The sequence below is a fragment of the Cebus imitator genome, unplaced genomic scaffold (assembly GCF_001604975.1).
Source record: "Cebus imitator isolate Cc_AM_T3 unplaced genomic scaffold, Cebus_imitator-1.0 Scaffold27, whole genome shotgun sequence".
Lineage (NCBI taxonomy): Eukaryota > Metazoa > Chordata > Mammalia > Primates > Cebidae > Cebus > Cebus imitator.
Genome location: NW_016107342.1, coordinates 12,176,811 through 12,190,201, shown reverse-complemented (window position 1 = coordinate 12,190,201; position 13,391 = coordinate 12,176,811). Strand labels below are relative to the sequence as shown.

Genomic DNA, 13,391 nt, shown 5'->3' with positions numbered 1-13,391 from the left:
GAGAAGGCCTGGAAATTATCACCAGACCAACTCAAAATTACAGATTTCCAGAGCTTGTATACCGTCTAAGTTATATATCTACGTGTAAGTGTTCATTCTTCTGAAGACATAAGTGATTAACTTATTTTAATCTATAACTAAGGTCTGAGTCCTGAAGATCTTTCTCTGGAGCCTCAGTGAATTTACTTAATCTAAATGGGTCCAGGTGCTGGAGTGATGACCCTTATTTTGTCTCCTGCTAAATCACTGAGGCTTGAGGAGTTCCTTTAGAACTTCAGTAAACTTGTTTGTGGAGGCCTGGGGAGCTTCTTCAGACCCAATATAAAACTTGTTTAATCTAAATGAGTCCTGTTAAGAATTTCTTCATTATTTTGTTATGCTTTAAGGCCCAGGAAAGGCCTAGGCAAAACTCTTGATGGGCTTTCCTTACATCCCAGCCTTTGTATCAGGGCACTGGCTTTTTAAGTTTTTAATATTTAACTTAATCGCTCAGTCAGTACTAAAACAGTTGTGATGGAAGCCTGTGTTAGTGAGACCTGGCCTGCCACAGGTACCTGATGTTAACTTACACTTTCTTCCTTTGCAAGAATTATTTACGTGACATTTGTACAATTTTTCCATCATGGAAAATTTACCTTCATTGTTTAATGGCAAAGCATTTAAAAGAAATTAATTTTTTTTTTTTTTTTTTTTACAAAAAACGATTGTGTAAAAGGAGATATTTATCGGAAAGATCAAATATGGGCATTTTCTTTCTTATGCATGATTTACTCTTAACTTTTGCTTCTTTGTAAATCAATAAGACACTTTGATTGTTTCTCATTCCACAGATCTTTAAGCAGGCGACAATGAAGGCATTGCGAAAGAAATCTATTTTGCTAACTGGCTATCTGGAATACCTGATCAAGCATAAGTATGGCAAAGATAAAGCAGCAACCCAGAAACCGGTTGTGAACATAATTACTCCATCCCATATAGAGGAACGGGGCTGCCAGCTAACAATAACATTTTCTGTTCCGAACAAAGATGTTTTCCGAGAACTAGAAAAAAGAGGTGTGGCTGTAAGTACATCTCTTGCTTTGCTACTAGATTTTGTCTATGGGCTCTGTGTTGGGGATAAAATTTGGATTCTTTTGTTTATTCATTGTTGTTGCCATGTGATTTCACATCAGTCCATGAATTAAGGATAAATTAAGTGCCAAATAAGCCCTCAGCACTGTGCTAACTGAAGGCATAGAGATCTGTCATTTCTGATAGAAGATACCACAAACTTGGGTTATAGGAATAGTTCTTCATGACTTACTCATTCTTTTCATAACAGTTTGCAGAAAGGAAAGCATTACTATTTCATTGTAATTAATCAGGACATTGTTTTCACTAGGTTGTGCTATAATTCATTTATTGAATGAATAGAATTAAAGATCATACCAATTTATTGAAGGGTTAAAAAAAAGAAAGTCTTATTTAGTTGCTTGATCAAATTAAGTTATTTTCAACCTTGTCACTTAAGTCGAAAAAGATACATATACACTTCTCAGGAGTGGTAACACTGCAAGAAATAATTTTTTTTTTAAGAAAAAATTACTCTGGGCCGGGAGCGGTGGCTCAAGCCTGTAATCCCAGCACTGTGGGAGGCCGAGGTGGGTGGATCACGAGGTCAAGAGATCGAGACCATCCTGGTCAACATGGTGAAACCCCGTCTCTACTAAAAAAATACAAAAAATCAGCTGGGCATGGTGGTGCGTGCCTGTAATCCCAGCTACTCAGGATGCTGAGGCAGGAGAATTGCCTGAACCCAGGAGGCGGAGGTTGCGGTGAGCCGGGATCACGCCATTGCGCTCCAGCCAGGGTAACAAGAGCGAAACTCCGTCTCAAAAAAAAAAAAAAAAAAAAAAAAAAAAAAAAAGAAAAAATTACTCTGGTAAAATAGGAATAATTTTTTCCAACCCTTCACCCTATATGACCTTCTCAGTCTCTTGAAGAGAATTACGTAAATGTGAACCAGTAATTTCAGGGAAAAAAGAGAATGTATCTACTTCCAATGATAATGTAATTAAGGCACTGGTTGGCTCATGTTTACCTCCAAACGTGTAGGAGACGTTTCCCCCAGATGCTGGAGGCACTAGTCAGAAGATCAGGATTCTAAATCAACCAATGCCATTGTCAAGCTCTGTCCTCCTGGGAAAGTTCATTGGGATCTACTGGCTTGAAATTTTCATCTGTATTTGGGGTTTAAAATTAATTACCTCTAAGGGCTGTGATTGGATTGAAAGGGACAGCACACATAAACTATCTACTATATTGTCTAGCCTATAGCAAGTGTTTTTGAAGTTAACCGTAGTGATCTCCAGGCATGTCAAAGTATCTGGTGCTACTTCAAGACCTATCAGCATTCCCAGGAATGTAGCCCACTTCTTACCTGCAAGATTAAAGATTAGAGAATTAAGTTCAAGGATGATATACTAAAACTCTCCAGACCCCAATGGGGTTTTCATTCATTTAAATTGATCCAAAGTTTCCATCCCTCCAAGGGGTCCCTACAAGAAAAAAAGAAAAAGAAAACACACTATATATGATCTATTAAATGTTTAAGGAAGATAGCTGCTGAATAGATTTCAGAATTTATCTTGGCTACTCATGCACCAATCCATTATTATTTCTTAAATTATTATCAAGAGAAGTTTCATAAGCCATAGAAAATGATGAGTTCATGTCCTTTGCAGGGACATGGATGTAGCTGGAAACCATCATTCTCAGCAAACTGACACAAGAACAGAAAACCAAACACCACATGTTCTCATTCATAAGTGAGAGTTGAACAATGAGAACACATGGACACAGGGAGAGGAGCATCACACACAGGGACCTGTCAGGGGGTCAGGGGATAGGGGAATGATAGCATTAGGAGAAATACTTAAGAAAAAAACACCGTGTTTTATTTAAACATTTTGCTTATATATTAATTTTTAGGGAAATCATTATGAAAGTGCTTTACATAAGTTTATCTTGAATGCAGATTTTCAATGTGTGAAAAATGCAACATTATCGTGTCTTTATTTTTTCCCCCACAGTGTGACAAGCGGAATCCAAATGGCATTCGAGTGGCTCCAGTCCCTCTCTACAATTCTTTCCATGATGTTTATAGATTTATCGATCTGCTCACCCCTATACTTGACTCTGCAGAAACAACAAATTAGCAGTGTTTTCTAGAACAACCTAAGCAAATTATACTGAAAGCTACTGTGGTTATTTCAGTATTATTCAATTTTTAATTATTGAAAGTATGTCACTGTATTGATGACATGTAACTAACAATAAATCATTACCTTACAGAAAATCTGATACAATTTGTCAGAGTCTGTGACACTGAGGAGTTCACAGGACTGCCTAGTTGCTTGGTGTTTGGGGGACCAAAGACTGTGTTGGTTCAATTATGATGTATACAGTCTCAATAAGCTGTCACATTTCATGGTCATCGAAATGTTTTAGGTTGGTTTAATTTCCGGCTTAGCTGACAACTTCATAATGTGTGTGCAATTCTTGTGCAATTTTGAAAATATTACTTTAGTTTCAATTTATCAAAGAGTTTCTTTGACGCATTGTAGTTGAACAGTCTGATACATACATATATATATATATAATTTTGAAACGTTACATCCAATTCCAATCTAAGGAAAAGAGAATATATTTCCTGGGATAGTGCCTTTCAAATATTTTTGGGGGACAATCCACATTGCTCCTGCTGATCTCTAATGTCAGAAACCAATGTTTATGTATATAGATGCCAAATAGTATTGATTCTAAGATATTTTTTGTCATATTTTAACCTCTTTGAAAGAGGAAACATCTTTCTTTTTTTTTTTTTTTTTGGTGTGTGTGTGTGTGTGTGTGTGTGTGTGTGTGTGCGAGCAACATGGCTATTTATTCACCTGGGTGCAGGTGGGCTAAGGCCGATAAGGGCATTAGCAAAGGGCAGTGGGATAGGAGTTGGTTTTATAGGTTTGGAAAGTTTTTTGGGGGGTGGGGGTGTTGCAGAGTAAGTTCAGTTACAGTGGTGGTGGTTAGGGGCAAGGAGTATACATGACCACAAGTTCAGTTACAATGGCAGGGTTAGGTGAGAGGTATTTACATTATCATAAGAACAGTTAAGATGGCAGGGTTGGGTGAGGGGCTTGTGGGGAGAACTATGATGGGCAATTAGGGACAATGGCGAACGAGGGGTGGGAGACATCAGCCGAGGCAAGCAGGACTTCAGACTTTCAGGCTCCAGGCTTGCAAATGGAGACCTGACATACCTGTCCTTTTACATGGGGAGAAAGAATTAGAGAAGAGGGAGTGATAACAGGTTTTAGGGGGTGGGGGCGAAGTTTCTCAAGGCTTCTTTGAGCGGGATATGGGTCAGGGTGGAAACCTAAAAATGGGAAAGAATTTAGACTGCTGGGAGATTTTGGGGAAAGGGCTAATATTGTGGGGTTGTTAGAAGGAACATTTGTCGTATTGACTGATTGGTTATCGCTTGCATACAATTTTGTAGGAATTGAGAGATTAATTGGAAAAACACAGGGTTTAAATAAGAGAAGGAGAAAGACAGCATTAGAGAAAGTTAACTGAGTGGATGGAGAGCTTTTGTTTTTATGGTGTATGAGGAAGCCTGTGGTATACATAAGCAACCGCTCACTTTTATTAACAAGATTGGGTTTGAGCAGAGAGCGGGAGCCAGATTAGGAGTGAAATATCAGCTGTAATTGCCTGGAGGAAATGTGTGAACTGGCAACTTAAAAGCAGGGCATGTAAAAGTAAATGAGTACAGTGAATTTGAGCACAGACAGACAGAAAATAATAGAAACAGACTTTTTGAGGTGTGGTTTAAGTAGTAAGGGCAACTGCATGCAGGTGGAGAAGGCGAGGGGCTGAACGTAAGGGTATGAGGTGGAAAGAGAAAGCTCTGGAGGTTGTGAGAGCTAGAGGGCAAATGGGGCATAGCCTGTGATTTTGAGGGATTCTAAGAGTATTAGGGCGGCAGCTGCTGCTGCGCGTTGTCACGAGGGCCAGCCCAGGACTGTGAGGTTAAGTTGTTTGGATAAAAAGGCTGCAGGCCATGGGCCTGGCTCCTGTGTGAGAAGCCCTACCGCACAGCCCTGGATTTTAGCAGTATTTAATGACAAAGTGTTGACACAGGTTGGAGAGAGCTAGGGAGGGAGCAGTTTTTAGAACTGTTTTTTAAAGAGCGAAAGGAGGAGTGAGGAAAGGATTTAGGATGAATAGAGTTGGGTAAGGTTTTTTAGTGAGTTCAGACAATGGCTTAGAATAGCAAAACCTGGTATCCAGAGGTGAAAGTAGCAACCACACCCAGGAAGGAGAGAAGCTGTTGTTTGGTGGGTGGGTTGGGGCTTGGGAAATTTGCTGGATACAGTTCGCAGGGAGAGCGCATGTGTGCTGGTGAAAGATTAAAACAGATGGGTAAGAAATTTGGGCTTTGGAAGGGGATACACGATACCCCTTTGAGTGTAGATGCTGAAGAAGCAGGAGGGTGAATTAAAAGGCCGTGTTGCAATTGAGGGTGATAACAGGCTTTACTTTTAAAGCCTGTTGTGGGATGGGGTACTGGGGCTGGGCAGGGTAAGGGTGGTAAGGCTTTAAGGGGTTGATGAGGGATGAGTGACTTATAGCAACGGATGGGAAGGTGATGTTTTTCACCCTAGGGTTAAGGTTGGGGAGCCTAAGGGGAGCTATTGAGGGAGGTATGGGTTTGGGGAGGAGGGCGGCAATGAGGTGTGGCTGTAGCCCAGGAACAGTTAAGGAGGCAGACAATTTTGCTAGGATATTTTGGCCTAACAGGGGAACTGGACAAGTGGGGATGATTAGGAAAGAATGGCGAAAGGAGTGCCAACCTAATTGACGTCAGACTTGGGGAGTTTTGAGAGGCCTGGAGGGCTTGCCATCAATTCCCACAATAGTTATGGAGGCCAAGGACACAGGTGCCTGAAAAGAAGGCAGCGAGGAGTGGGCGGCCTCTGTGTTGATTAAGAAGGGGATGGGCTTACCCTCCGCCATAAGAGTTACCTGAAGTTTGGCATCTGTGATGGTCGAGGGGGCTTCAGAGTTACTAGGGCCGTGTTAGTTTTCAGCCACCAAGCTGAGGACTGGAGCTTCGGGAGGTCTGGGAGCAGCGACGTGAGTCGGACAGTTGACTTTCTGTGAGGGCCCTGCACAGATGGGGCAGGGCTTAGGAGAAATCCTGGGCTGCGGGCATTTCTTGGCCCAGTGGCCATGTCTCTGACACTTGAAGCAAGGTCCAGGACGGGCAGCCGGACGCGCTGCGGTCTGGGTGCTCCGAAGTCTCTGTGAGCTGGTGGTGTGGCTGCGGTTTGTCTTACGGAAGAGGTAAGCATCTGTAGTTCTGAGATGCGCTGCCGCCGGGCAGATTTTTCCCTATTATTGAATACCTTGAAGGTGAGGTTGCTTAATTCCTGTAGTGGGGTTTGAGAGCCAGATTTTAATGTCTATACGTTTTTGTAATGTTGGGGTTGAGCCAGCGATAAAACGCATATTAAGCATTTTTTAGGGGTAAGTGTAGAAGTAAAGATGACATTTAAGTTTCTCCAGGTGAGATTATAGGACTGGGTTAAGTGTTGGAGGATTTGATGAAAAGGAGTTTAACCGGTGGCCAATTTGGAAAGATTGGATAAAGGAAAAGGAATGTGCACCTTAACTGGCTCCAGCCACCTCTGGAAGGGGGAATTGTTGGGGAGGGGCAGAGGGGGTAGCCAAGGGGCTAGTAAGCTGTAACCAATATGAGGTGGGGAGGTGACAGGAGGGGCATAAGGAGGTGGGTTGTGGGCAGAGGAAGAGGAGGAAGGCTCTGGCGGGTGGGGATAGGTTCCGGATTAGGGCCTGGTTTGGACAGGTGGAGAGGAGAAAGGTTGGAAGGATTGGTTAGGGAGGGATTGGTGTGTAAAAAATTGCCTGGACATAGGAAATTTCAGACCATTTGCCTGTGTTGAGACAAAAATTGTCTAAATTTTGTAAAATAGAGAGGGTGAAAATGCCATTTTTTTGACCAATTGGAGCCATTATTTAACTTGTATTGTGGCCATGCAGTGTTACAGAAGAAGGTGAGACGTTTGCGTTTTAGGTTAGGAGACAGTTGAAGAGGCTTGAGGATTTTTAGAACACAGGATAGCAGAGAGGAGGGAGGGATAGAGGACGGACGATTACCCATGGTTCTGGAAAGGCAGCAGAGACAGGGAGAATAGGCACGCAACCCAAATGCTCAAAAGGCGTCCCAAGTTGAGCCTGGGTTGAGCCTCGTTGTTGGTGGCTGGTCAAAGAGAGCGTCCTCTATGTTGACCTGCCACCAGTATCAGCCATGAGCCTGGTGGACAAGTGACTACGATGAACGTCTCCACAATAGTCAAACCGCTGGGGAAACTGGGTTCCCAGATCTGTGACCTACATAGGATTTTCCAGTCATGAACCTCACGGAAGAACCTGGTTTACCTGATTTTCCTTGTCTTTACGGTGGAAAAAGGATGAAACCGAAAGAGGGAGGAAATGGAAAGGAAAAGACAAAACGATGGGAAAGCAAAAAAGAGAGACTACTTACCAGAATAGCCGGTAGTGTGCCTCTGTGGGCTGGTCTGATGACCCCAGGTCAGTAGATAGATCTCTTCATGGAGTGAGCACAAGAACAGGGACAGGGGTTTGATTTCCCATGGGAATTCCCTCGTCTCGGGTGTCCGGCACCAAATGTTGAAAAACGTGCGCTTTGAATGAAGAGACCTTCCAAACAGGCTTTGTGTGAGCAACATGGCTGTTTATTCACCTGGGTGCAGGTGGGCTAAGGCTGAAAAGGGCATTAGCCGAGGACGCATCTTTCAATTTTCAATCAATAATTTCTTACAATCACCATTGGCCATCTTTCTCATTACCATCTCTGAAATTAGCATGCATCTCAAATAAATAGGTACCATCTTAAATTTGATAAAAAGTCTAAATAGGACGCCGGGCGCGGTGGCTCTCACGCCTGTAATCCCAGCACTTTGGGAGGCCGAGGCGGGTGGATCACGAGGTCAAGAGATCGAGACCATCCTGGTCAACATGGTGAAACCCCGTCTCTACTAAAAATACAAAAAAAAAAAATCAGCTGGGCGTGGTGGCGCATGCCTGTAATCCCAGCTACTCAGGAGGCTGAGGCAGGAGAATTGCCTGAACCCAGGAGGCGGAGGTTGTGGTGAGCCGAGATCGCGCCACTGCACTCCAGCCTGGGCAACGAGAGAGAGACTCTGTCTCAAAAAAAAAAAAAAAAACAAAAACAAAAAACAAAAGTCTAAATAGCAAAAATAAAAGCTTTTACAATTATTTGCCTGTGCTCTAATATGTATTCTATTTTACCTCATTAAAGAAATGTTGGAAACTCATTACACTGATTTCCTCACCCACTCATGGGTCCTAATTCACACATTTCAAGTATATTTTTTTCTTTGATATTATCATAATTTCTTTTTAAATGGGGATTTCCCCTAATATAAGAGCTTAGATATTGTATTACTATGTTTCTATAGTAAATAAATCGCCCAAGATCTTTTTGAGGATTAGAGGTAGGAAACACGTGCTTCATCTCTTGACCTTTATCTCAAATCTATGGACCTTTCTTACCCACTATGAAAAACCTAAAGTTACACTCAGCTCTGTTGGACTTAACCTAATTTTCAATTGTTGATGCCACAGTCATTATTTTATAAGTTGACAAAATAGTGTAGATTTTGTACACATAGCCGGAAAGAAACAGTGACATAATTGTTGCCCCTGATTATACAATTTTTGTTTAACTTGCATTGTGGCCATGCAGCATGATGACATGAGAACATATGGACATAAGGAGGGAAACACCACACACTGGGGCCTGTTGAGGGGTGGAGAACAAGGGGAAGGATACCATTAGGAGAAATACCTACTGCACTGTTTACCTTTACCATCCAACACTTCAGATGGTAGAGGTAAACAATAATATGTGAAACTCCAAGACCTACCAATACCAGCAACTACTGATATTTGTCAAGTATTTACCATGTACCATATATTGTGCTACATTACTCATGTTATCTCCCTTAATTGAGTAGCTACATAACTGCCTTAGCAAATCTTCCCATTGCAACTAATCTCATAGATGGAAGAGTTCTCAAAATCTTAAAACTGAAGCCTAAGTAGATTCGTATATATATGTATATATGTGTGTGTGTGTGTGTGTGTGTGTGTGTGTGTGTGTTTTCTAAAGTTAACCGTAGTGATCTCCAGGCATGTCAAATTATCTGGTGCTGCTACTCCAGGAACCATCAGCATTCCAAGTAATGTAGCCCACTTCATCCATGCAAGATCAAATATATATATATATATATATATATTTAAAATATATTTTTACATATATATTATACTTTAAGTTCTGGGATACATGTGCAGAACGTGCAGGTTTGTTACATAGGTATACATGTGCCATGGTGGCTTGCTGCACCCATCAACCTGTCATCTACAGTAGGTATTTTTCCTAATGGTATCCTTCCCCTTGTTCTCCACCCCTCAGCAGGCCCCAGTATGTGATGTTTCCCTCCCTATATCCATATGTTCTCATTGTTCACCTCCCACTTATGAGTGAGAACATGTGATGTTTGGTTTTCCGTTCCTGTGTTAGTTTGCTGAGAATGATGGTTTTATGAACGCATCCTTTTTTATGGGTGCATAGTATTTCATGGTTTATAATGTGCCACATTTTCTTTATCTAGTCTATCATTGATGGGCATTTGGGTTGGTTCCAAGTCTTTGCTATTGTGAATAGTGCTGCAATAAACATGCGTGTGCATATATCTTTATAGTAGAATGATTTATAATCCTTTGGGGATATACCCAGTAATGGGATTGCTGAGTCAAATGGTAGTTCTGGTTCTAGATCCTTGAGGAACCACCACAGTGTCTTCCACAATGGTGGAACTAATTTACAATCCCACTATCAGTATAAAGTGTTCCCGTTTCTCTACATCCTCTCCAGCATCTGTTGTTTCCTGACTTTTTAATGATCACCATTCTAACTGGCATGAGATGGTATCTCATTGTGGTTTTGATTTGCATTTCTCTAATGACCAGTGATGATGAGCTTTTTTTCATGTTTGTTGGCCACATAAATGTCTTCCTTTTAACAGTGTCTGTTCATATCCTTCACCCACTTTTTGATGGGGTTGTTTTTTCTTGCAAATGTATTTAAGTTCCTTGTAGATTCTAGATATTAGCCCTTTGTCAGATGGATAGATTGCAAAAATTTTCTCCCATTCTGTAGGCTGCCTGTTCACTCTGATGATAGCTTCTTTTGCTGTGCAGAAGCTGTTTAGTTTAATTAGATCCCATTTGTCAATTTTGGCTTTTATCACCATTGCTTTTGGTGTGTTAGTCATGACGTTTGCCCATGCCTATGTTCTGAATGGTATTGCCTAGGCTTTCTTCTAGGGTTTTTATGGCTTTAGGTCTTACATTTAAGTCTTTATTCCACCTTGAGTTAATTTTTATATAAGGTGTAAGGAACAGGTCCAGTTTGAGTTTTCTGCATATGGCTTGCCAGTTTTCTCAACACCATTTATTAAATGGGGAATCCTTTCCCCATTGCTTGTTTTTGTCAGGTTTGCCAAAGATTAGATGGTTGTAGATGTGTGGTATTATTTCAGAGATCTTTTTTGTGTTCTGTTGGTCTATATGTCTGTTTTTGTACCATTCTATTTTGGTTACTGTAGCCTCATAATATAGTTTGAACTAAGGTAGATGATGCCTCCAGCTTTGTTCTTTTTGCTTAGTATTGTCTTGGCTATATGGGTTTTTTTTTGGTTCCATATGAAATTTAAAGTAGTTTTTTTCTAATTCTATGAAGAAAGTCAATGGTAGCTTGATGGAAATAGCATTGAATCTATAAATTACTTTGGACAGTAGGGTCATTTTCAGGATATTGATTTTTCTTATCCATGAACATGGAATGTTTTTTCACTTGAGTCCTCTCTGATTTCCTTGAGCAGTGGTTCGTATTTCTCCTTGAAGAGGTCCTTCATATCACTTGTAAGTTGTATTCCTAGGTATTTTATTCTCTTTGTAGCAATTGTGAATGGGAGTTCAGTCATGATATGGTTCTCTGTTTGTCCTATATACCTATACTGGTATATAAGAATGTTTATATTTTTAAGATAGAAGACGATGTCTCTCTGTGTTACCCAGGCTGGTCTCCAACTCCTGGACTTAAATGATTCTCACACCTTAACCTCCTGAGTAGCTGAGACTTTAGTCACACACCACCATGCCTGACCAGGAATTGTTTTTCAACCTCACAATGATAAACAAAACAGATGTGTTTTCAGTTCTCATGGAACATTGAGCTCAGTAGGAGAAACACATGAACTTGTAAGAAGAGAAGTAAATCTAAAATGACAAATTGTAATTTCTATGAAAGATAAATAGATGACACTATGAGTAAAGAAAACTGCAGAATATTAATTAGATGGTTAAGTGAGGGGAAGTAGTAGAAGCTGCTTTTAAGTTTATAAATGTTCTAAGATATCTCATGCTAATCACAATAAAATTAAATCAAATTATATGTCCAAAAAATTCAAAGCATAATCCCATGTACTCAACACCTAGAGTAAAAAACAGCATTAAAAATTCTTCTTCCAGCTCATGTTCTGCTCCCTTCCCAAATCCACAGATAACCACTGAATTATATTTTGTTTTCTTCATTCCCTTACTTTCTTTACGTTTTACACCCATGTATGTACCCATAAAAATCTATTAGCTAATTTTGGATGTGCATGAATATTGTATAAATGCAATTATACTGTATATATTCTGCTTTTGCACATATTTTTAGATTTATCCATTTGTGGCATGTAGCTTTCCATTCATTTTCACTGCTACACAGTATTGTATTTCAAATTTTACATTTGTTTTAGGAAAGAGTCATAAACCATCTTTAAATTCTAATATGCTACAAGTAATTTTGTAAACAATGTGAGGTGGTGATTCTATTTCATTTTTTCCCATTTAGATAATTTATATTATTAATAATTTCTTCTCCTTCATGAGTCACATTTCTATGTATCTATGTAAATATAGATATGTAGATAAATGAAAACTATATATATATGGACTTCTTTCTAGGTATCTGTACTTTCACAGTGGCTAATTTGCTTTTTTTTTTCTTTTTTTTTNCTCTTGTTACCCAGGCTGGAGTGCAATGGCGCGATCTCGGCTCACCGCCACCTCCACCTCCTGGGTTCAAGCAATTCTCCTGCCTCAGCCTCCCGAGTAGCTGGGACTACAGGCGTGCACCACCATGCCAAGCTAATTTTTGTATTTTTAGTAGAGATGGGGTTTCACCATGTTGACCAGGATGGTCTCAATCTCTTGACCTCATGATCCACCGCCTCAGCCTCCCAAAGTGCTGGGATTATAGGCGTGAGCCACCATGCCCAGGCTGCTTGTTTTTTCATCAATACTTCACTGTCTTAATTACTACTACATAGCAGGGCCTGGCATCTGCTAGATTAAATCTCTCAGCTTCTTTTTATTAAGATTGCCCTGGATTGTTCTGGTTATCCTGGGCCTCCTACTTTTTTATATTTATGAATACATCTAAATAAATTTAGAATAAACTTATTGTGTTCTTTAAAATTCCTGTTGGGATTTCAATTGAATTGCTATTAAATTTTAGATCAGTTCTGAAAGAATTGACTCAATAGTGAGACTTCCTACCCAAGACCATGACATTTATTTCTATTTATTTACAGTTTCTTTAATGCTTCTCAAAATTTTTTAATTTCTCCATTATGGAAATTCACATTTATAGTTTAATGTATTCCTAAGTACTTATAAATGTATTGTCATTCCACATTATCTTTTTTGTTGTTGTTTTAAAATATAGGGTCTTGCTCTGTCACCCAGGCTAGAGTGTACTAGTGTGATTATAGCTTACTGCAGCCTCAACCTCCTGAGCTCAAGTAATCCTCCCACCTCAGCCTCCAGAGTAGCTAGGACTACAGGCATGTACCACAATGCCTGGCTAATTTTTAAGTGTTAAATTTTAAAAAGATGCTGTAGAAACAGGGTTTTGCTACATTGCCCAAGCTGGTCTCAAACTCCTGACCTCAAGAAATCTTCCTCTTTCAGCCTCCCATACTGGGATTATAAGCATGAGCCATTGCACCAGACCCATGTGTTATCTTCTATAAAATTTAACATTTAACTGATAGTTGGTACTGTAAATACATGAATTTAACTGACATATTTTGATTTTTTTAAATATAGGAAATTATCTGCAAATGAGCACATTTTTTATTTTCTTCTCGTTTCCTTTTTTTTTTTTTTTT

General features: G+C 40.0%; 1 protein-coding gene across 3 annotated transcripts in view; it reads left to right on the top strand.

Moving 5' to 3' along the window:
- KYNU (kynureninase) overlaps window positions 1–3,342 on the top strand; it is a 156,895-nt gene extending 153,553 nt beyond the window's left edge. For 2 of the 3 annotated variants that reach the window (XM_017523238.2, XM_017523236.2), the window contains 2 exons: window positions 831–1,061; window positions 3,072–3,342. In XM_017523238.2, coding sequence (XP_017378727.1) covers window positions 831–1,061; window positions 3,072–3,197 — 357 coding nt within the window. In that variant the 3' untranslated portion in view covers window positions 3,198–3,342. Of the gene's footprint in view, window positions 1–830; window positions 1,066–3,071 lie in introns of all 3 variants that reach the window. The other variant, XM_017523237.2, reaches the window with a different exon arrangement.
- The last annotated feature ends 10,049 nt before the right edge of the window (window positions 3,343–13,391 follow it).